This window comes from Pan paniscus, chromosome 15, assembly GCF_029289425.2.
Source record: "Pan paniscus chromosome 15, NHGRI_mPanPan1-v2.0_pri, whole genome shotgun sequence".
Classification (NCBI taxonomy): domain Eukaryota; kingdom Metazoa; phylum Chordata; class Mammalia; order Primates; family Hominidae; genus Pan; species Pan paniscus.
In genome coordinates, this window is record NC_073264.2 from 72,331,350 (window position 1) to 72,354,975 (window position 23,626).

The window sequence follows — 23,626 nt, forward strand, 5'->3', positions numbered from 1 at the left end:
GCTGGTCTCAAACTCCTGGGCTCAGGGGATCTGCCCGCCTCGGCCTCCCAATGTGTTGAGTTACAGGTGAGAGCCATTGCGCCCAGTCTTGATGACTTCTTTACTCCCTAGAGAGCAGAGAAACCTTTCCTGCCTAGCCTGTGGCCTCGGTCTTAGAAGTCATCTCTGGAGTCCAGCAAGCCTCACAGATGCTGGGCTAGCTTTTCACATCCTTTGAGGTGGTTTCAATGATCTAAGTAAGAAGAGGCACACACTGCCAGTTTACTGCCAAGCTTCACTCTTAGCCCTCCTTTACCCTACAGTGCTCTGGGGAGGGGAGGAGATGGCAAAGACCCTCCCCAGGGAGGTTTCTGAAAGGTCACATCCAGCACTGGAAAGCGCTGGAGGGCGATGTGTTGGTCTGAGTGTAACCTGCATTTGCATGTGGGTTTCAAGCATCCTCCTAAACAAGCCAAATGTCCAGGAATGGATAGACTCCACAGTAAGATTTTGTGATTTTGGTGTCTAAAGCTGTCTTCATTTTTTTCTTTTTTTATTCCACCTCGTCCACCCACTCCAGCCAGCTGAAATTCCCTGTTCCAAAAGTATGGAGAGAAGATGTCAGGAACGTGTGAGAACTCCCCCAGACGGTCTTTTGGAGTCACCCTGCCCTCCCAGACAATTTTGGTGCTGGCTGCCTCCAGGAACCTGACTGTCTCAGTCTCTTACTGTTTCGCTCCGTGGGTCAAGTCTCTGCAAAGCCTTCACGCTGAGCCTTGCCTTGCAGGCAGCCTTTGTGAGGCAGTCATCATGGCTCAGCTAACTGCAGCAGGAAGAGGCAGACATGGAGCTAAAAGCACAGCAGCTGGGATTCCAGGAAAGCAGGAAATTCTGCAGTTAGCATCAGGTTAGTCTACCAGCGAGAGTGGAGCTGGGTCATAGGCCCAGGTTGAGGGTAAGGACCCTGAGATGGTTTGGCTGTGTCCCCACCCGAATCTCCTTTTGAATTGTAGCTCTCATAAGTCCCACGTGTTGTGGGAGGGACCTGGTGGGAGATGATTGAATCGTGGGGGTGGTTTCCCCCATAGTGTTCTTATGGTGGTGAATAAGTCTCATGAGATCTGATGGTTTTATAAGGAGTTTCCCCTTTTGCTTGGCTCTCATTCTCTCTTGCCTGCTGCCATGTAAGATGTGCATTTTGCCTTTGATTGTGAGGTCTCCTCAGCCATGTGGAACTGTGAGTTCATTAAACCTATTTTTCTTTATAAATTACCCAGTCTCGGGTATGTCTTTATCAGCAGCATTAGAACAGACTCATACAAACCCCCGTCTCTGAGAAGTCCAGTCCTAGAAGGACCAAGTTACTGGGGCAAGACTCATATGGAGCAGGGTGAAGAACAATACCTTGCTGCAACAATCCAGGTGGGCATTTTATTGTCTCATCCATGGGTTTTTTTTTTTTTTTTTTTTTTTTTTTTTTTTTAGAACTGGGACTTCATGTCAGAGTTGTAGAAGCAACAATAGTAACTCAATGCCAAATACTGGAAAATTAAAGCTGAGCTACAGAAATGTCTCCAGCTAAAGTCAGGCATACTGGACACCCTTTTTCTAGGACTAACTCCCCAGTTAGAACACACCCCTCACAGTTACTTTCCCCACATGTTCCCACCCCAGTAGCTCCCATGGCTACTGCAGAATCATCAGCTATTTTGGGCCCAAGGTGATTGGCCCAAGGGTGACTTGTGACGAAAGACAGGCCAAATCAGGGCCCTTTCCAGAGATGTTTAGACTTGGGGCTCAAGTCTTTGAGACAGCTTCTCCCTGGTGACTATAGCAGACCCTGTCAATGTCCAACACCTGTCCCCTCATCATTGCTGACTCAATGTGACATCCATCTGTTCTGACGTCACAGGATACATTCCCTTTACTGGATCCTCTGCACACTCTATGGACCAACACGTTCTTCAGATAGTTAATGTGCCATTAATAATCTGATATTCCTGCTTCCTTTCCACTTACATTTTGCTCTGTTAAATGCCAAAAGATCAAGAATAATTTAGTCATTTTTTTTCCACTGGGTTTCACATAGCTTCTTTCAGAGCAGTCAAAAAATTCTTACTTAATTTTGAAGCAAAAGAATCCCTGAAACTCTATAGCCCCTCCCCAGTATCTAGAACCTTTCCTGGGATTTGGAGCTTCTGAGTGGCCCTTTTTAATACCAGACACCTGAGCCAAACCTTAGTTAGTTTCAGTAAAAGCTCCTCAAGCTTGAAGTTAGGTGAACTTCAAATAAGCTGTCTTCCTAAAGAAACAGATTTAGCTATTTTTGTGCTACGCACTTGCTTCATCTAGCAGATTATAAACTTTTGGAGGAGAAGAAATGAGTGTTAGCTATCTTTGTATTCCTTGGCTCAGTACCTTACACTGAGTAAATATTTAATAAGTACAACTTTGCTACATAAATGAATCATTCAATCACATTTCCTATGTTAAGTATAAAATTAATGATTTAAGCATCATGAATCAAATAGATAACCCCACTAGGATATATCTTAAGTTGTGCTGTTATAGACCTAATGGGTGGTTTTATAATGGACCCCCAATATTAATAAAATTCAGCAAAACTAATTGGCACTTTACTTTTGCATATAGCACACCCAACTGCTAAGAGCTAAATTTCCAAGTATGTATCCTACATAGGGAAAATCTTTTACCTTCCCCATCAAAGAGTGTTTAACTCATTGTTGGTGAATAGGGAAGTCTCTCTGGCTAAGCAGAAATGGAACCTGCCCAAGGGCATGGAGGAGACACTTTGAATGATCAGGGAGTATTTGGTCAGTCTGGCATAGGCCAGTGTTCAATTAGAAACAAGAGAGAGCCCTTCCTACCCCCTCAATCCAGAAAGCAGGGGTCATGGCACTCCTGAAAGATGCTCTGGGGAGAACCCATAGGAAGTGGATACAGAGAGGTCCTGCTGTGTGGCAGATCCAACAGGACACGGGTAGAGACGGAATAACCCCACGAGCAACAGCTCTAGGGACAATGTGGGTTTCCAAAGGCCTGGGACCCAGGGTTACTCCAGCTTCCCACTTCCTGCTGCACACAGACTCCCACCCACAGCAGGCCAGGCCCCCCATGTGAAGTCTTCATACAGCCCTCAGATTTTTGTGAAGGGAGAGAAGACAGTCCACTCTCAGAGGAACACAGGGACAGGGCACAGAAATTCCCACCCCTTGTGGGCCAAGAGAGGAAATTAGAAGGCCTGAGGCAGAGAAACACTGTGCTATGCACCTCCACATTGACTCTACTTCCAGGCAGGCAACCTGGGTGAGAGGTACACACACCCATAGATGAACGTGCAGGATGCTGGGGTGGCTCAGTGGAAGCACAGAGCTGGGGAGAAGCCTCTGCTCCCTATGGCCTCTCTGGGCTTCAAGCCTTCCCAGCTCTATCTGGTACTGGGACAGGTCCCGCTGCTGGAGGCCATCCGTGGTTCACCCAGTGTCCACTCCACCATCCAATGGTAACGGCACCCTGGTTTTCCTCTGGGGACCCAGCCTTTCCCCACACTCAGTCCTCGTGACCTCGTCTTCCTGCTCTAGAAATAGACACACATGCCCTGTGCTGGCCAAACAGTGGGTTCCATCTCCCTGGCCACTGCACTGATTTAAGGGGAGGACATGTGACCAAAGCTCAAATGGTCAGCCCAGGATTCATGGCTGGAATGGAGGAAAGAGGCACCCTTTTTCCATGGGGTGAGGCAAGAGATTTGGGTTGGGGGTGGGGAAGTGAAGGGCATTGTGTGGGGAGTGGGTGCCTGAGAATGAAACCAAACAGGGAGGTCAAGGGAACAGCACAGCCTTGGCTCAATCCACTATGTCAGCCAAGAAACCTGCTGTGCTTAAACCGGATTAGGTTTTTAGTGCTTATAACTAAATGAGCTCTTCATTTGAATACAACTGCTAATGGTCCTCCCATTAGAAAAGAGAACAAAAGGGGCCGGGCGCGGTGGCTCCCACCTGTAATCCCAGCACTTTGGGAAGCCGAGGCAGGTGGATCATGAGGTCTGGAAATCGAGACTATCCTGGCTAACATGGTGAAACCCCGTCTCTAATAAAAATACAAAAAATTAGCTGGGCGTGGTGGCAGGCACCTGTAGTCCCAGCTACTCGGGAGGCTGAGGGAGGAAAATGGTGTGAACCCAGGAGGCAGAGCTTGCAGTGAGCCGAGATAGCGCCACTGCACTCCAGCCTGGGTGACAGAACGAGACTCCGAGACTCCGTCTCAAAAAAAAAAAAAGAAAAGAGAACAAAAGGGAGGAACAAGCCCTGTGCCACTGAGTGACATTACCATGGTGGCAACTTTGAAGGGTCCCCATTTCATGCCTTTCTCTTTTCTCCTCCAAGAGCATTCGCCACCCAGGCAATACTCCTTTGAGAGGCAGCCTGTGAATCCCAACAACCAGGGAGCACGCCACTTTCTTCCCCACCTGCCCCCTTGCGTCATGAAGTCCGATGGTGGAGCAGAGGGCTTTCTGTGAGTTTTAGACTTTTCATTCCATAGACCAGAAAATTGCTGAAATTAGTAGACATTTGAAGTGGCTCTTCCTCAAGCCCAGAAAAGATTTCTGCTGTTGCTATGTTTAAAAGCCCAGCAGCAAGTTGTTTTGGCTTATGTCTTATTGTTATATAATAAACATGATAAGCTCTGTAAGCTCTGAACATTGGTTGCAAGGATGAAAATAGAGGCCTCACAATAATATGAGCCCTGGAGATGCTTTGTAGAGGGTGGGGGGAAGATAATAGTTTTCTGTGAGTGTTCAAATAGCAATGTGTGTAGTAGATTCTAAATTGCTATGTAAATTCCCAAAGGAAACAGTAGGGAAAAAAAGAAGAAGGTTATGGATTAAAAGGAACAGGTTATATATTAATGCGAGGGAAAAATGTAATCAACAACCACATGAGAGCTATTTTTAATAAGACAGGGGACCCAGGAGAGGTGGACTGATCTATTGTAGAAAGGAGATAAGCTTTCTACGCTATGTAACAAATTACTATAAACCTAGCGGCTTAATGAAACACAAATTTGTGATCACCTAGGAGCTCAGAGCAGTCCCCAGTAACAGCCAGCAAGAAAGTGAGGCAGAAGTGCAGGTGTGGTTTGGCTGCGTTCTCTGCGTAGGGTCTCATAAGGTTGGCGTCAAAAATTTAGTTGCTTGTGGTTGTAGGACTGAGTTGCCCACCTCCTGCTGGATGTTACTGGGGACTGCTCTGAGCTCCTGGAGGCCTCTCCTATTTTCTCATCCTGTAGCCCTCTTATAATGTAGCTATTGGTTCCTTCAAGAAAAATTCCTCTCATGCTTCCAATCTCTCTGACTTCTTTGATCTCTAACCTCTACACCCTCTTTTAAAGAGTTCACTTGATTAGGCCAGGCCCACCCACTCAAGGGATGGGGATTACACAGGTTGTGCACACTGGGTGAGGGAATCTTGGGGGCCACTTTAGAATTCTATTACGGTGATCAAACTTTTGTGCCAAAGCAGGGACCCAAAATGTGTAATTTTAATGCACTACATTATGGACTGAGTGTTTGTGCCTTGCCTCACCCCAATTCATTTGTTGAAGTCCTAACTCCCAATGTGATGGTATTTGGAGGTGGGCCCTTTGGGAAGTAATTCGGTGTAGATGAGGTCATGAGGATGGGCCCCCATGATGGGATTAGTGTCTTATAAGAAAAGGAACAGAGACCACCTACTCTTTCTCTCTCTTTCTCTCTGCCATGTGAGGAACACAGTGAGAAGGCAATCATCTGTAAAGCAGGAAGAGAGCCTTCCCCAGGAGCTGAATCTGCCAGCATCTTGATCTTGGACTTCCCAGCCTCCAGAACCACCAGAGAGAAATGCCTGTTGTCTGAACCACCGTATGTTACCCTGTTACAGCAGCCTGAGCTAAGATGATACTGGAGGCCCAGTTAATCTACCTCAACATGACCCTTTTGTAACACAGGCTGGACAAAGGCTGTGAAAACACTCAGTATCTAGAGTTTTCCAATGTGTGTGTCCTTCCCTATACACTTCATTTGCTTATCCCCTTATTCATTCAACAAAGGAGTTCCTTTTCTTTTCTTTTCTTTTCTTTCCTTCCTTCCTTCTTTTCTCTCTTTTCTTTCTTTCTTTTGACAGGGTTTCACCATGTTGGCCAGGCTGAGCTTAACTCCTGACCCCAAGCGATCCACCTGCCAAGGCCTCCCAAAGTGCTGGGATTACAGGCGTGAGCCACTGTGCCTGGCCAAGGAGCTCTTATTGTCCTCTCTGCACTGTGCTTGACCCCAGAGCCAGGACTAGGCTGGGGCCAATGAGGCATTGAGCAGACAAAGTTTAAGGAGAAACTCATTTGCACAACCCTGAGAGTGAGTGCCACCTGGCATTGTCTGCCCTCCACCCCCTCCTGGCCCTTCCAGGCACAGAGGAAACAAAGATTTTTTTTTTAAGCCACTTTCTTCCTCAAGACACCCACAGGTTAAGAGGTCAGAAACAGGGCATACCACACTGGCCTTTGGCACCTCAATTGCTCACTTCACAAGAGCACAAAATGTCCCCTAAGAAGAGCAGCTGAGTATAATGGAAAAAGTTAAGTGTCCTCTTCTGACCTTTGGTGATTCAAAAGTTTAGAGTCATTTTTAACACTATTCAAAGGAAATGTGACACTCATATAAACTTGATGCTACATGTCATTGAATCACAGCTCTAAGAAACCTACAGGCCGGGTGCGGTGGCTCACACCTGTAATCCCCGCACTTTGGGAGGCCGAGGCGGGTGGATCATGAGGTCAAGAGATCGACATGGTGAAACCCCCTCTCTACTAAAAATACAAAAAATTAGCCGGGCATGGTGGTGGGCACCTGTAGTCCCAGCTACTTGGGAGGCTGAGGCAGGAGAATCATTTGAACCCGAGAGGTGGAGGTTGCAGTGAGCCAAGACTGTGCCACTGCACTCCAGCCTGTGTGACAGAGCGAGACTCTGTCTCAAAAAAAAAAAAGAAAAGAAAAAAAAAGAAACCTTCACCACCTGTTGCTCTATTGAAATGTTTGTACAGTTTTCTCACATTCCATGAAACATTCCATGTTTCCCAGGCACAAGGTAACTGCCTCTTTCACCCATTTTTTTCCCTCTCTTTCTGTTTTTGGTTTGTTTTGTTGTTGTTGTTGTTGTTTGGTTTTTTTTGAGACAAGATCTCACTCTGTCACCCAGGCTGGAGTGCAATAGTGCAATCTCAGCTCACTGCAGCCTCAGCCTCCTGGGGTCAATCGATTCTCCCACCTCAGCCTCCCAAGTAGCCGGGACAACAGGCATGCACAACCATGCCCAGCTAATTTTGTTATCGGAAAGGGGTCCCAATCCAGACCCCAAGAGAGGGTTCCTGGATCTCATACAAGAAAGAATTCAAGGCAAATCCATAGAGGAAAGTGAAAGCCAGTTTACTAAGGGAGTAAAAGAATGGCTACTCCATAGGCAGAAAAGCCCCAAGAGCTGCTGGCTGCCCATTTTTATGGTTATTTCTTGATGATATGCTAAACAAGGGGTGGATTATTCATGCCTCCCCTTTTTAGGCCATATAGGGTAACTTCCTGATGTTGCCATGGCATTTGTAAACTGTCATGGTGCTGGTGGGAGTGTAGCAGTAAGGACGACCAGAGGTCACTCTCATCACCATCTTGGTTTTGGTGGGTTTTAGCTGGCTTCTTTACTGCAAACTGTTTTATCAGCAAGGTCTTTGTGACCTGTATCTTGTTCTGACCTCTATCTCATCCTGTGATTTAGAAGGTCTAACTGTCTGGGAATGCAGTCCAGTAGGTCTCAGCCTTATTTTACACAGCCCCTATTCAAGATGGAGTTGCTCTAGTTCAACTGCCTCTGACTATTTTATTTTTTGTAGATACAAGGTCTCACTATGTTGCCCAGGCTGGTCTCGAACTCCTAGACTCAAGTGATTCTCCTGCCTTGGCCTCCCAAAGTGCTGGGATTACAGGCATGAGTCACCACACTCAGCCTCTCTCTGTCTTTATTTACCATTTTAGTCAGCTGGGGCACTTGTTAAAAGACTCTTATAAATCTCTTTTTCCTCTGACTTCCATTCATAATACAGAGCTGAGCCGCTCACCATCCCACAGGTTGTCCAGAATGTCTCTTCCCTGGCTTCCACTGCCTCTGTTGAGTGTCCATGGGGTCCTGTGGATCCTGTGGTGCAAAGGCTGAGACCTCAGCCCTAAAGCAGAGCCCAGAACAGGAGCCCACCACCAAGGCCTCTTGCTTGGATTTTTGGTTTCTTTTGGTGAAAACTTCACTCACTGTTCTCACTCACCCTGCCAGTGGGAAAATAAGCCCATACGAAAATGGTCTTGGGACTGGGAGCCCTGCTAAACCCTTGTTCAGGTTAAACTCCCTTAAGTAACAGAGAACAGACCTGACTGAGCTTGATCTCCTAGGATATTTCTCTGTGCTGAGAGCCTAACCAGGAAAAACGTTAAACAGATCACTTAGCTGATGGCAAATATATGTGACCAATTCTCAGCCTCAGCCACAGAAGGGACTTGATGGGTGGGACCTTGGCACCACCCCTTCCCCCACTGCCCCCACTGCCTTGGTCTAAATCTGCATCTTGTAGAATTCTTTGCACAACAGCAGACCTATTGTGAGGACTTTCCTTCTCCCTAACCCCATCCCCCTATCAAGTAAGATGTTTACTTCCAGTACTAGAAGGGGGCGGGCATGCAGGCAGAAATAGAAGGAATTCTAACCATAGCTAACCAAAGTCAGATTTCCAGGCCACTCCACTCACCGGGGTCTGCTTTAACCTCTGGGAACAAAGTAAACAAAAAGCTGGATTGTTGCATCCTGCTCTGAAGGTTAAAGTTTTGATTCAAGGTTAAAGTTTTGATTCAAGGTTAAAGTTTTGATATCTTCTGTGCCTCACAGCCTTTTGTTTCACTCTGATGCTATTATTTACTCATCCTTTTGCACAGGAGGTCACTTTGCATAGACGAGAAGAACTTGAGGCTGAGCCTCTACCTATGGTCTGTTGGAACCTAAGGAAGCCAGTTCATTTCTCCCAATCTCAATGTCCTCATCTGTAAAAGTAGGGAAATTATACTGGGCTTGCTGGGTTGGTTTGTGTGTGTATGTGTGAACTATAAATACTTGAAAACGACTACCCCTTTCAGAAAGGGTTACTACTGCTATTACTGTTATCTGTGCCTTTATGTATGTATAACTGATCTGTCTCCTCTACTAGGCTATGCATTTGAGAGCAAGAATTGTGTCTGTATTGCTAACAGCAATTCCAGCACCTAGCAAAGAGGAGGTGCTGTGGAGGCCAAAGCAACTCCAACTTGGATGCTAATCCATCACTTTAACTTCTGATAAACCCTTGTTCTAGGAAGTCCTCTAAGATTTCCAGTTTATTTGATGTTTCTTGTGTGAGAATAGGTACCTACTGTAAATCCTGCCCTGAGGTCAAAACAACCTTGATGTTACAGGACTTCAATTGTTCTACACAAACATTTTGAATCACATATACCCTTTCCCAGTATTATATAAGCCCTGCTCATGAGAATAAATGGTGCAGGATCCACCATCTTGCCTCACCGCTGCCTGAGACACAGACATGGCTTCTGTTTGTAAGTCCCTATTAAGTGTATATTTCTGAGGAACCGGATATGTCAGCCTTTTTCTTCAGCCTCTCAGCTTCCTTGGACTTTTGGGGGTAGGTTTGCTGAGGCCTGGCCCCCATGGAACAGGTGCTCCATCAAGGAGTAAGTGCTGAGCATTTAGATTCAGGTGAGGGGCAGCAGCCACCAGGAAAGAAGAGTCTATGCATAATTACCTGCCCTACTTCCTGAGTCAGGGGTTCTCAAATTCTTTGTGTTCAGGACACATTTGAAGAGCTGGCACATTCAGACAACAGTGACTCAGCAATCATTGCAACTTAATCCCTACTACTGAAGAACAACATCTCATAATGTCTACAAAAGCAACCACTATGATCCCACCATTTACTGGGATGCGCTTCAGCACTGCAGTTAGAAGGTGGAACGCTGACTGCCCGAATGTCCTTCCTCTAATATACACAAGAAGAATTCTCACCTGTCTAGTTAACCACTATATCTCTTGGTCCCTGGCTTGACAACATACCTCTTACCTCCTCACAGCACTACATAGTGTGTTGGCATGCAGTCATGTTTCAGGCAGGCACTTCAAATTTGCCCTTGGAATTCCAGGATTTTGCTTTTGCAGTTTCTAATTGTCAGCAATCCTGAAGGCCCTTGACTTGTGGTCATTTGTAATTTTGCTGAGATGTAATTTTTTTTTTTTTTTTTTTGAGACAGAGTCTCGCTCTGTCGTCCAGGCTGGAGTGCAGTGGCGTGATCTCAGCTCACTGCAATCTCCGCCTCCCGGGTTCAAGCAATTCTCCTGCCTCAGCCTCCTGAGTAGCTGAGATTACAGGCACATGCCACCACGCCCAGCTAATTTTTGTATTTTTACTACAGATGAGGTTTCACCATGTTGGTAAGGCTGGTCTCGAACTCCTAACGTCATGATCCACCCACCTTGGCCTCCCAAAGTGCTGGGATTACAGGCATGAGCCACTGTACCCGGCCTGAGATGTCAATTTTTAAAAATTAGTTTATAAGTAATACGTAAGTATATGTATATTCCAAAATGTCTATACAATAAAAAAATATGGAAGAAAACCTGTGGAAGTTTTCCTTATTGGTACCAGTCACAGTAGGCCATGTTATACTACAGTAACAAATGTCTCCAAACCTCAGTAAGTTTATTCATTTATTTATTTATTTGTCCTGTATTGCGCAGGCTGGTCTTAAACTTCTGGCCTTAATCAATCCTCCTACCTCAGCCTCCCAAAGTGCTGGGATTACAGGTGTGAGGTTTTTTTCTTGTTCACACTACATGTTTTTCTATTTTTATTTTTCTTTTTACAAATTATTTATTTATTTATTTTGAGACAGCGTCTGGCTCTTTCGCCCAAGCTGGAGTGCAGTGGAGCGATCTTGGCTCACTGCAAACTCTACCTCTTGGGTTCAAGCAATTCTCCTACCTCAGCATCCCGAGTAGCTGGGATTAAAGGTGCACACCACAACGCCCAGCAAATTTTTGTATTTTAGTAGAGACAGGGTTTCACCATGTTGGCAGGGCTGGCCTCAAACTCCTGACCTCAGGTGACCTACCTACCTCTGCCTCCCAAAGTGCTGGGATTACAGGCATTAGCCACTGCACCCAGCCTTTATTAATTTTTTATTTTTTATTTGAGATGGAGTCTTGTTCTGTTGCTCAGGCTGGAGTGCAGTGGCACAATCTCAGCTCACTGCAACCTCCGCCTCCTGGGTTCAAGCGATCCTCCCACCTCAGCCTCACAAGTAGCTGGGGTTACAGGCATGTGCCACCATACCTAGCTAATTTTTGTACTTTTAGTAGATACAGGGTTTCACCATGTTGGCCAGGCTGGTCTCAAACTCCTGACCTCAAGTGATCTGCCCACCTTGGCCTCCTACAGTGCTGGGATTACAGGCCTGAGCCACGGCGCCTGGCCATGCATGTTTTTCATGAGTCCACTACAGCTCTGCTTTTTACCATCTTGACTCCAGAACCAAAACTGATGGAAGAACCTAACCTCTATCTGAAATATCACCAATCTCGTGGCAGAAGGAAAAAGACAAGGCAAAGGGTGCCCTAACTTCTAAAACTTTGCACAAAAATGACCAACATCAGTTATTGGCCAAAGCAAGTAATATGGTCATTCCTGAGGTCAGCAGTGTGGGAAAATAGCCTCCTGCAGAGAGGGGCACTGCAGGGCAAGAAACTGGAATATTTGGTAACGGAGAATACCATCGTCCAGCACCTCCTCCAACAACTACTTCTCTCCCAGAAGCAACTGTTCTAGACAGTTCAGTGTGCATCCTTTCAGTCTCCTTTCATATATATTTGCTGACATATCTCTACAGGCGTACACATAAATGTCGAATTTTGCACGTATTTTTCTGCAACTTGCTCTGTTCACTTAATATGCTTTGGAGACCTTTCATCTCAGTATGCATAAGTCTACCCGACTCTCTCTAACAATAGCATGGTGTTTCATACCATAATATATTTAAATTCTTGGTATACATTTTGGATCTTTTCAATATGTTTTGATATTACAAATAATGCTGCAATATGTATTCATATAGATGCACATATCTTTGTGAATATATGTATTTCGGAATGATAGGTTTCTAGAAATAAGTTGTTAAAGTATGTATGCATTGCAGTTTTTAATAGATACTAGCAATTTGCCTTGAAAAATGCCTTCATCAATGTTCACAGCCACTAGAAAAATAAAAGTGCCTGATTTCCCAAATCTTCAACAACTCAATATTATCAAATTTTTTCTCTTCTGTATATCTGATGGATTTTAAGAGGGTAATTCATTGTTTGAATATACTTAATATGTCACTTCTCGGCCTTTTGGCTAAGATCAAGTGAATATACTTAATGTATTTTTTTGCTTACAGTGAGGTTGAGTACTGTTCATATTTATTGGCTAATTTCACAATTTCACAATTTTTTTTCTCTTGTGAATTGTCTGTTTCCATTCTTTACCCATTTCCTAGTGATTTTAAATCTTTTTGTTTTATCTTTTTCTTTTAGATTTGAACAAATCACTTTATGTATTTTCTCAATACTAACCTGTCTATATTACCATTTGTGAATACAAACATGTCTCCATTACATCAGAAATCCATCCCTAAACACCAGAAACTGAATGAAAATACTAATGAGGATTCCATTTCCTATCAATATAACACTGCCAGTCAATTTCCTAAAACACCGGAATATGTCAATGTATTTAACAAATTATTTAGTACATAAGATGCATACAACATTGCTTCCTTTAAATCTTTTTAGAGAAAGGATCTTACTCTGATGCCCGGGCTGGAGTACAGTGGCATGATCATAATTCACTGCAGCCTGTAAATCCTGAGCTCAAGCAATCCTCCCACCTCAGCCTCCTGAGTAGCTGGGACTACAGGTGAGTGCCACCGCACCCAGCTAAGTTTCTAATTTTTGGTAGAAAGAGAGTCTTGCTATATTGACCACGCTGGTCTCAAACTTCTGGCCTCAAGCAATCCTCCTGCCTTGACCTTCCTAAATGCTGGGATTAGGCGTGAGCCACCCCACCTCACAAAACATTGTTTCCTGATCACCAAACAGTTCACGTGACTTTTAACAGAATTTGCTTGTGTGTAGCCGTCAACATCCTACTCACATCCCTTTGTTAACACTTGGCACTTTTCAAAACATCTGCATGTGATTCTGACATCCTTCCAATTATAATTGGAAAGTAACTGGAAAATTCTTCCCCTTTCCCTCCCACACATCCTACTTTGTTTAAAAATATTATCTTGAGTTTGGGGAATGTACAAATAAAATGTTCTATATAAACATTGGTTCAAAAAATACTGTGTTGGAGAGATATGTACATTTTATGAGGTCTGAGTGTTGAAGATAAGAGGAGTTCTACTGAGAAAAGAATACCTGGGGAGGCTGCTTGTCAGGTATACTCAAAAACGTTTACTTTCAGCCTAGCCATTTTGGATTTTTGTTTGTTTGTTTTTTGAGACAGTCTCACTCTGTTGCCCAGGGTGTAGTGCAGTGGCACAAATTCAGCTCACTGCAACCTCCGCCTCCCAGGTTCAAATGATTCTCCTGCCTCACCCTCCCGAGTAGCTGGGATTACAGGTGCCTGCCACCATGCCCAGCTAATCTTTGTATTTTTAGTAGAGATGGGGTTTCTCCATGTTTGTCAGGCTGGTCTTGAAGTCCTGACCTCAGGTGATCCGTCCACCGCAGCCTCCGAAAGTGCTGGGATTATAGGCATGAGCCACTGCACCACACCCATTTTGTTTTCAATTTTGTTCATGGTATCTTTTTAGATGCAAAATTTGCCACTTTATGTAAACAAACTGTCAGTTATTTTGTTTAAGGTTTCTGGATTTAAATCTCGTTTTAGGAGATTTTCCCCATCTCAGGATGTTTTTTTCAAATTCTGCTAAATATATTTTAAAGTTGTTAGTTTTGCTTTATGCTCAGCTCTTTGGTCATAAGGAATTAATTGTTAAGTAAGGTATGAGGTGGAGTGGGGCAATCTAACTTTTCTCTCTCCCCAAACAAGTAGCATATCAATCCAATGCTATCTATTGAATATTTTATTCTGTCTCCAGTTGGTTTGAAATGCCACTATCTTAGCCCATTTTGTGCTGCTATCGCAGAATTCCTGAGATTGGGTGATTTATAATAAACAGAAATTCATTGGCTCACAGTTCTGGAGGCTGAGAAGTCCAGGATCAAGGCACTGGCAGCTGGTGAGGGCCTTCTTGCTTGTCATTGTATGGCGGAAGTGGAAGGTCAAGAGCACAAGAGAGCGAACTCACTCCCACCAGCCCTTTCTTAAGGGCATGAATCTGTTCATGAGGATGGATTCCTCATGACCTAAACACTTCCCATTAGCCCCTACCTCCCAACACTGTCACATTGGGGATTAAGTTTCCAAAATATGAATTCTGGGAGACACATTCAAACTGTAGCATTGTGTAACTTACATTCTTGAGGTTTAAAAAAATGTGTTCAGTATAATAAAGCATCAAATTTTATAGTGAAGCTAGGATAGAAAAATGGAGTCTTAGGGAGAATGAGATTAATTATCAGCATTCATGTATCAACACCAACATTCTCTGCTCGTTGTGGTTGTCACAAAGGTAAAACTTCTTGTATGTGACAAACTAATCTGATAGGAAGACAACCGCTAATGATGCATGTCAAGGGATCTAAGAAAGTGAGATGCTATTACAAATAACTGGAGTCCTGTAGGAATAGAATTATTATTATTATTATTATTATTTATTATTATTATTTTGAGACAGAGTGTTGCTCTGTCGCCCAGGCTGGGAGTGCAGTGGTGTGATCTCAGCTCACTGCAACCTCCACCTCCTCAGTTAAAGCGATTGTCATGTCTCAGCCTCTGGAGTAGCTGGGATTACAAGCATAGTACAACATGCCTGGCTAATTTTTGTCATTTTTTTTAGAGACGGTGTTTCACCATGTTGGCCAGGCTGGTCTCAAACTCCTAGCCTCAAGTGATGTGTCCACCTTGGCCTCCCAAAGTGCTGGGATTACAGGTGTGAGCCACTGAGCCCAGCCAGAATAGAATTATTAAAGATTCAAAGAGATCATTTTATTTTTCAGTTATTCTTTACTATGTTTTACTTTGGGCCTTTGTAGGTTTGATGATGTTCAAGAATTCTATGATTCAAGGCCAGGCATGGTGGCTCATGCCAGCACTTTGGGAGGCCAAGGTAGGAGGATTGCTTGAGGATAAAAGTTCAAGACCAGCCTGGGCAACATAGCAAGACCCCGTCTCTACAAAAAATTTTTAAAAATTTAAAAATAAGAAATAAAAAAATTCTAGGATTTAGTAGTTCTGGGTAAGTCCCCCAAAACATTCAGGTTCTGTTGTTTTGTGAGCTTTCCTGGTCCCAGAAATTCACCTGCAACTGATACCACCTTGGCCCACACACTTTGTGAAAGGGAAGACTGCCCTCTCTACTTCCATTTTCTTCTCTTCCCCTCAGTCATTCCTCATCCCACGGCGGTGACTGCTAGGGACTGCTTCCATCTGACTGCTTCTTCCCCATGCCTCAGAAATGCCTCATCCAGGAAAGTCTAGTAAGAGAAGTTTGAAGATGCTGGACTGGAGCTAGAGGGTTGGGGAAGGGGTCAAATGATGGCTGACATTATTTGGTGATGTCTTGAGCCCACTGTGTCCCAAGGAGATGGACTGAAAATCAGGTAAATTAGCAGATGAATTGGCAATTGCCCCCAAAAGAGAGATAAACAGAGTTGAACAGAGTGCAGCAGGAAAGGATAGTGGCTCAGATGTCTCTCTCCTCTCATCTTCTCTCTTTCTCTGTGTGTGCGCACACACACATGCACAGGCTCCTTTGTGTCTCAAGACAAACAGCTTCATCCGCACCCTGAGGGAAGACTGGATGGCAGCATAAAACGAGAGGGGCAGCCAGGGCTGAGGAGGCAACAGTGCCAGCTGTGTGAGCAATTTGGAGAATGGCGTGGCCAGGAAAGGGTATTGATGGCTGCCAATCTGGGCTGTGGACCTCCTGGAAATGGGCTTCCCTCCAGCCATCCAGCAGGTTCCTTCTCATTGTTTTAGGGGACTTTTACATCTGGAGGGCTCCACCTCTGGAGCCCAAACCCTCTGTGTCCCTGCCAGAGCTTCTCAAACTCTTCCTACTGAGCCACTCCCAGCAACCAGAAGCCTCAACTCCTAACTTTGGAGAGGACAAGGCCCCATCAGTCCCACCCTAGGCAAATGTGATGTTTCTCTGCTGTCTTCAGCTTTATCTTTAAAACTGAAGCACAGTTGGTGTTCTACGTCATGTTTCTGTGTTTGTTTTGATATTTTTCAAAATGTGTTTTCAATGTCATGCCTAGCTCTTCCTCTCCCTCCCCATTAGATCCCATTATAAAACCCAGCACTGCTCTGTGCTTCATGGTGCTCATTTCAACTGTAATTAATTCCTGTTTGCCAGTTGTTTACATGCTGTCTTTCCCACTAGAGTGTAAGCTTCAGGAAGCCAGTGGCCATGCCTGTCTGGGTCGTCACCTCTGCATTCCCGGTGCCTTGCCAGAGCCTGGCCCCAGGTATAGCTTTTGACTTTTGTGGTTACAGCCCTCTTATAAGAAGGCTGATGTGAGAACTTCAGGCCTCATGAAGGTCATGTGACTGTGCCTCCTTTCATAAGCAGAAAGGCCTGGGTCCACAGCCTGACAAATGGGCTATTGTTCATGAAGAGTTCAGGTGAGAGGTGAAATCCATCACTGCTCCAGGCCAGCCCTATCGCAACTCCTTGCACCCTCCCAGTGACCCGGTGACTGGGGAGACAATGACATCACCTCAGAATACATAAACAAAAGACACCCTGTTCTTCAAAGCTCTCCAAAGAGAATTACATTTTTTAGCCCATTCTTGCTGTAATATATGCATAAATATCATCTCTCAGAGTTTCCTAGATTCAGTTCAAGGACATAGATGATTTGGTAGGTATTTGACTTATAGAAGTTTTCTGAAGTCAGAGAATAAATTGAAGCATGTTTTGCTGAGAGTAGGAAAACAACTCAATTTGGAAGAAGAGCTGATTTCTCAGGTAAGTAATTGTAAGTTATATCAACCCCTCTCACCTTTTTTTTTTTTTTTTTTTTTTTTTTTTGAGACGGAGTCTCGCTCTGTCGCCCAGGCTGGAGTGCAGTGGCGCGATCTCGGCTCACTGCAAGCTCCGCCTCCCGGGTTCACGCCATTCTCCTGCCTCAGCCTCCCGAGTAGCTGGGACTACAGGCGCCCGCTACCACGCCCGGCTAATTTTTTGTATTTTTAGTAGAGACGGGGTTTCACCGTGTTAGCCAGGATGGTCTCGATCTCCTGACCTCGTGATCCGCCCGCCTCGGCCTCCCAAAGTGCTGGGATTACAGGCGTGAGCCACCGCGCCCGGCCAACCCCTCTCACCTTTGGGTCTAGTTTTCTCATCTCCTACACAAACCTTTGGTGACAACTTTCATCCTTATCATTCTTTTTTTTTTTTTTTTTTGAGACAGGGTCTTGCTGTGTTGCCCAGGCTGGTCTTGAACTCCTGGGCTCAAACCATCCTCCTGCCTCAGCCTCCCAAAATGCTGGGATTACAAGTGTAAGTCAACACGTCTGGCTTCATCCTATAATTCTTAATATCCACAGAACACTATTCAGAAAATTCATTGGTTAAAAAAATGTCAGTTCCTCAAAACATCAAAGTACTATCTCCAAGTTCCATGTAAAGTGTGTGATTAAACACTTTAGTCAAAGCATTTAAAGAAAGTGCTAAAGAAAGGTAGTAAGAAACCTGAATTGTGGAATAGTTATCGTAACTGCTTGCATTTATTGAGTGTTTATTATGTGCAAGATATTAGGCTGAGTTATTTGCATGGTTTAGCTCATTTAATCCTCATAGCACACATGTGAGGTGTTGTATTAGTCTGTTCTCATGCTGCTAAGAAAGACATATTACTGGGTAATTTATAAAGGAGAGAGGTTTAACTAGCTCACAGTTCCACATGGCTGGGGAGGCCTCAAAATCATGGCGGAAGACAAAGGAAGAGCATGGCGGCAGGCAAAAGAGCTTGTGTAGGGGAACTCCTCTTTATAAAACCATCAGATCTCATGAGACTTATTCACTGTCACAAGAACAGCACAGGAAAAGACCCGAACCCATGATTCCATCATCTCCCACCGGGTCCCTCCCACGATGTGGGAATTGTGGGAGCTATAACTCAAGATGAGATTTGGGTGGGGCCAAATCTCATATTAGGGAGAATTATTATTCCCATTTCATAGATGAAGAAATGGATACTTGGAGAGCCCATGTAACTTACTCTAGATCCTGTGCCTTATGGGGAACAGAGCCAGAGCTCTGATGCTGATTTACATTATTCTGTGGTCCAGGCTCTTAACCACTGGCCATGAAAAAGCAACAAATGAATATTTGTATTTGAGAAAGAAAGAAACTTCTGTCACTCCAAGTACAAGTGCTGGTTAGCTTGTGTTGCCCAATTCAGGGCCTAACAGACTTCTTTCAACTAACAAATTTATAAAATCCTTTGTAAATGGCCTATTTATTTATTTATTTTGAGACAGGGTCTCACTCTGTCACCCAGGCTGGAGGGCAGTGGTTTGATGATGGCTCACTGCAGTTTCGACCTCCTGGGCTCAAACCATTCTCCTGCCTCAGTCTCCCGAGTAACTGGGACTACAGGTGCACCACTACATCCACCTAATTTTTTGATTTTTTTGTAAAGACAGGATATCACTATGTTGCCCAGGCTGGTCTCAAACTTCTGAGCTCAAGGATCCTCCCACCTTGGCCTCCTAAAGTGCTAGGATTACAGGCATTACCCACCATGCCCAGACTATTGACTCATTTTTTTTAGGTGAGTGAAAATATGTTGTTCTCTTAAAAATGTTAACCTGATGGCAGTAGCAGGCCATCTGGAGCATCTGCTGCCATCGCGTCGGCCGTGGCAGCAGGGACGCAGGCAGTGGCAGCAGGAACGGCAGTGGCAGCAGTGGGACCCCTGTGCCCCACGTCCCTGAGGCAGCCAACTGCATCGTGCCCACCCTGGCATGGCTAGGTTAGACCCACTTCCAGGCTCAGAGCCTCTACAGCCCTGGACCCTGGCCCCGTGTCACTGCTCTTGCTCGCAGCCACTGCAAGGAGGGCACAAGGAGGAAGTGGACAGTCCCCAGAGCCTGCCCCTGGGAGCCCCCTGGAGGCCACCGCCCGAGGGGCCACTACGATGGAGCGGGCTGAGCTGCCCACTGGTGGGGGAGCAGTGCGGTCGGGCATGGAGGAGCAGGCAGAGAGTGTCCCAGTGAGGACCTGGAGGTCCCGGCCCAGGCTACAAGGAGGCGTGGCTGGGGCTGCACACTCCACAGACCCAGTGGGAGCTGGGGACAAGCAGGAACCCCAACCCTTCCGAGTTGGTGGGGTGGAAGCTCCCCGGGTGCAGCCTGAAGCCACCCTGCCGTGGCCACAGACCCAGGCATCTGTGCACTCCTGGGGGCCCAGGAAGGCCCCCTGCTACCTGCCCCCATCTCACCCCCGTCAGAAATGCCTGCTTGCGCTGCCTGGCTTCCTCCCACTGTTGGTGCCTGCTCTGATCTCGGAGCAAAGTCGAGGCCAAGCCCTGGGCTGTCACAGCCCAGATGAGTGTGCACACACTGGGGGCAGTGCTGACATGCCTGACACGCCAGCCCCCTGGCACCTCGGCCCCCTCTGGACTTTAGGTACCAACAAGCACTGGAGGGAGGCTGAGGGGGGCTGAGGACAGTCTGGCACCGGTCTGCAGGCGCCCCCTGGCATGAACAGCTTGGGCGCCATGAATAGTGGTAGAAGGCAGACAGACTCCTGGGCAGAAGGGGGCTGGTCCCCAGTGAGTGAAGCCCCACCTTCAAACTGGGGAGGGCCTGAAGCCTGAGGGCTATGCCACCAGTCCCCAAAGACTGCAGGGGGAACTTATGGTGCTTTTCCCTGGGCCCGCCCATGGCCACCCATGAACCAATCAGCACACACTTCCTCCCCGGTAAGGCCCATACAAGCCTCAGATTCAGATTCAGCCACACTCCAGCAGAGGAAGAAAGATGATGGGGAGATGACACGCCGACCAGCTGCAGAGAGGAACTACCCTCTCTGCTGACAGCTGGACACTTATCAGGAGACCTGCCTGCAGAGAGGAGCTACCCTCTCTGCTGAGAACTGAAGAGACGATGGGCCAACCAGCTGCAGAGAAGAGAGGAGCTACCTTCTCTACCGAACACTGAACACTCCTTGGGACGACCTGCCCAGCAGAGAGGAGCTACCCTCCCTGCTGAGAGCTGAACACTCATCGGGACACCCTGGCTATGCAGAGGAGCTGCACACTCCAGGTCTACTGTGAGCTGTTCTATTGTTCAGTAAAGCTCCTCTTTGTCTTGCTCACGCTCCACTTGTCTGTGTACCTCATTCCTCCTGGACACAGGACGATAATCTGGGACCTGCCAAATGGCGGGGCTAAAAGAGCTGTAATACACACAGGGCTGAAACACGCCACTTGCTCGCCATGTTGTGAGTGACAAGGAGGAGAGAAGTGAGAAGGAGAGAAGGAGAGGAGCTGCAGCTCTTTGGGAAACCTAGACCTGGGAGCTCCCCAAGCCAGGGCTGTGACTACCCCTTTGGGGCTCTGAGGTTCCTGGAGTCTCCAAGCTTCTAGGCACCACTGTGTTCCCTGGTGCCAGCCGTGGAAGCTGCTTGTGGTGCAGCTGGCCCAGCCGCAGCCTCACAGAGAGCCGACGCCTGTGCCAGCACCTGCAGCTGCCCGCCCCACGGCAGCAGTCAGTGTATCTGACTGTGCACAGTGGCTGGACCCCACACTTGCTCACACACCCCTCACTGCTCCACACCTGACTCGCAGTCTCCCTCGAGGCGTGGGATCCAGGCTGGTAGCATGAGCCGAGCACAGCCTGCCAGGCTGAGTGGGTGGAATGAGCCCAGCAGACCCGAGCAAAACTCACGCAGAGGCACCACTGGCCACAGAGTTTTCCGGCCAGAAAAGCGACACCCCAAAGTTCTCATAACAAAATATTGCCTCTCCCATCCAACCCAACTGGAATTTGCTAGTCTGAATATTTGGGTCATCCCAAATTATACGTTGAAATCCTAACCCCCAAGGTGAGGGCATCAGGAGGTGGCGCTCTGGCAGGTGAAGAAGTCCTGAGGCAAAGCCCTCGTAAATGGGATTAGTGCCCTCATAAAAGAGACCTCAGAGCCTTCTCACCCTTTCTGCCATGCAAGGATACAGCGAGAGGACAGCCATCTATGAACGGAAAGCGGGTGCTCCCCAGATATCAAATGTGCCTGTACCTTGATCTTGGACTTCCTAGCCTCTGAACTGTAAGAAATAAATTTTTGTTGTTTATACGCCACCCAATCTATGGTATTTTGTTGTAGTAGATGGACTAAGACAGAATCTAAGACATAAAGATTTCACATGTGAGTCCGGCCCATTTCTAAATTCCAGCAAAATCCAAATGTCTGCTTGACCAGGCATTAAACAAAAAGTTCTGACTAGCAGTGCTCTTGTGGATGCTGGTGCTGACATTCAAGTTCAAGTTCTTTCTCTTACAGCAGAAGCCCTGGAGTTTCTTTTAGTCACCTAAGTTGGTTGGAGTTTTGTGGTTGTTTCATTCTGTATTTATGGGTACTCATTACAAGCCTGTCATCTTAGAACAGAGACTCACCTGGTGCAGCCCTCATCCTGCAGCCATTGGCTTTCCTGGTCTAACCTGGTCCACAACCATCTCTACTTCGAAATGCATTTTTAGTTCCCTTTAGTTCAGCACAAGAGGGATAGGTTGTGCGCTGTCCAATTGGACTACCTGTCCAGTGTTGTGAGACTCTAAATGGCATGGAGAGAGACTACACAGAAATATGAATAACAGGCCGGGCGTGGTGGCTCACGCCTGTAATCCCAGCACTTTGGGAGGCCAAGGCGGGTGGATCACCTGAGGTCAGGAGTTCGAGACCAGCCTGGCCAACAGGGTGAAACCCCGTCTCCACTAAAAATATAAAAATTAGCCTGATGTGGTGGCACGTGCTTGTAACCCCAGCTACTCAGGAGGCTGAGACAGGAGAATCGATTGAACCCAGGAGGTGGAGGTTGCAGTGAGCTGAGATCGTTCCACTGTACTCCAGCCTGGATGAAAGAGCAAGACTCCATCTCAAAAAAAAAAAAAAAAAAAAAAAAAAGAAATATGAGTAAGAGCTGACATTCACCGCTTCTAGCCAGGCACTGTGCTGGGTGTTCTGCATGCATTATCTCAGAGGAGGAAACTGAGGCTTAAAGTGGATTAAAAACTTGCCCTCAGTCACACAGCTAGTAGATTGAGATCTGGGTTGTCTGCAGGTCTGACTGACTTCACTGTTTGAGCTTTTATTCCTATTCTTTACTGCCCTTTCAGTGAGTGCCAGGAAATCTGGAGATAAGGGCTGTAGTAGCCCAGGAGGTTTCGGTGGAGGAAGGAGAAGTTGAATTGGATGTCAAGGATTGTGTTAGAAAGACTATTTGGATTGTACCAGGGATGGAGTAGGACAGAAAAACAAGCAGAGCAGGCTCCCTTGCTTTTGTTGTCTCCATAGAACAGTAGAAAAGGTGAATTAGACCATTTTGTGGTTGACATTACCAATTAATTTTAAATTCAATGCCTGCTTTGTCGTTGAGCTTAATCTTAATTATAGCAGATCTCTTCGCGTTTCTTTTCTTTGTGCAGATTGCACAGGCAGGGGTTTTAAGTGTATCAAAGAGCGTCTGCACTGAGAGAAATTATTTATGTTGCATTAAAATAATTGGCCTAATTCTCTGAACCAACAAGTAAAATCTAATTCCTGTCTTAAAGGTAAAGAGTAATGTAATATGGAAAGAAAAACATTCACTTAGCTACCTCTCTTTTATTACTAGTACATGGTATAATGTCCAGGAAACAGCTAAGATCAGCATATGTAGCTTGAGCTTTGCATAGAGGTAGTGTCCTTGACTCATGGCTTAATGCACATAAGTGTGCAAGATATTTCAATAACACGGAGGTAACAGTCTGAGAAACACATTTGAACTTAAATATTCTGCACATGACATCAGGATATACCACTGTCTTTTTTTATTCCACTTTGTGCCTTTGTACCATCTCACTATGAAAGTGCTTCTTATAAAATATTATTTCTGGCCAGGCACAGTGGCTCACACCTCTAATCCTAGCACTCTGGGAGGCCGAGGCGGGTGGATCACTTGAGGCCAGGAGTTCGAAACCAGCCTGGCCAACATGGTGAAACCCTGTCTCTACTAAAAATACAAAAAAAAATAGCCAAGCGTGGTGGTGGACATCTGTAATCCCAGCTACTAGGGACACTGAGGCAGGAGAATCGTTTGAGCCTGGGAGGCAGAGGCTGCAGTGAGCCGAGATC

General features: G+C 46.1%; 1 protein-coding gene across 1 annotated transcript; it reads right to left on the minus strand.

Annotated features, from left to right (window-relative positions):
* Positions 1–1,425: 1,425 nt before the first annotated feature.
* On the minus strand, positions 1,426–19,242 carry LOC103787053 (uncharacterized). The gene is given in 3 exon segments (XM_055097421.2): positions 1,426–4,510; positions 4,512–4,832; positions 19,102–19,242. Coding segments are annotated over 3 exon segments (828 nt in total). The 3' UTR covers positions 1,426–4,144.
* Positions 19,243–23,626: the final 4,384 nt, after the last annotated feature.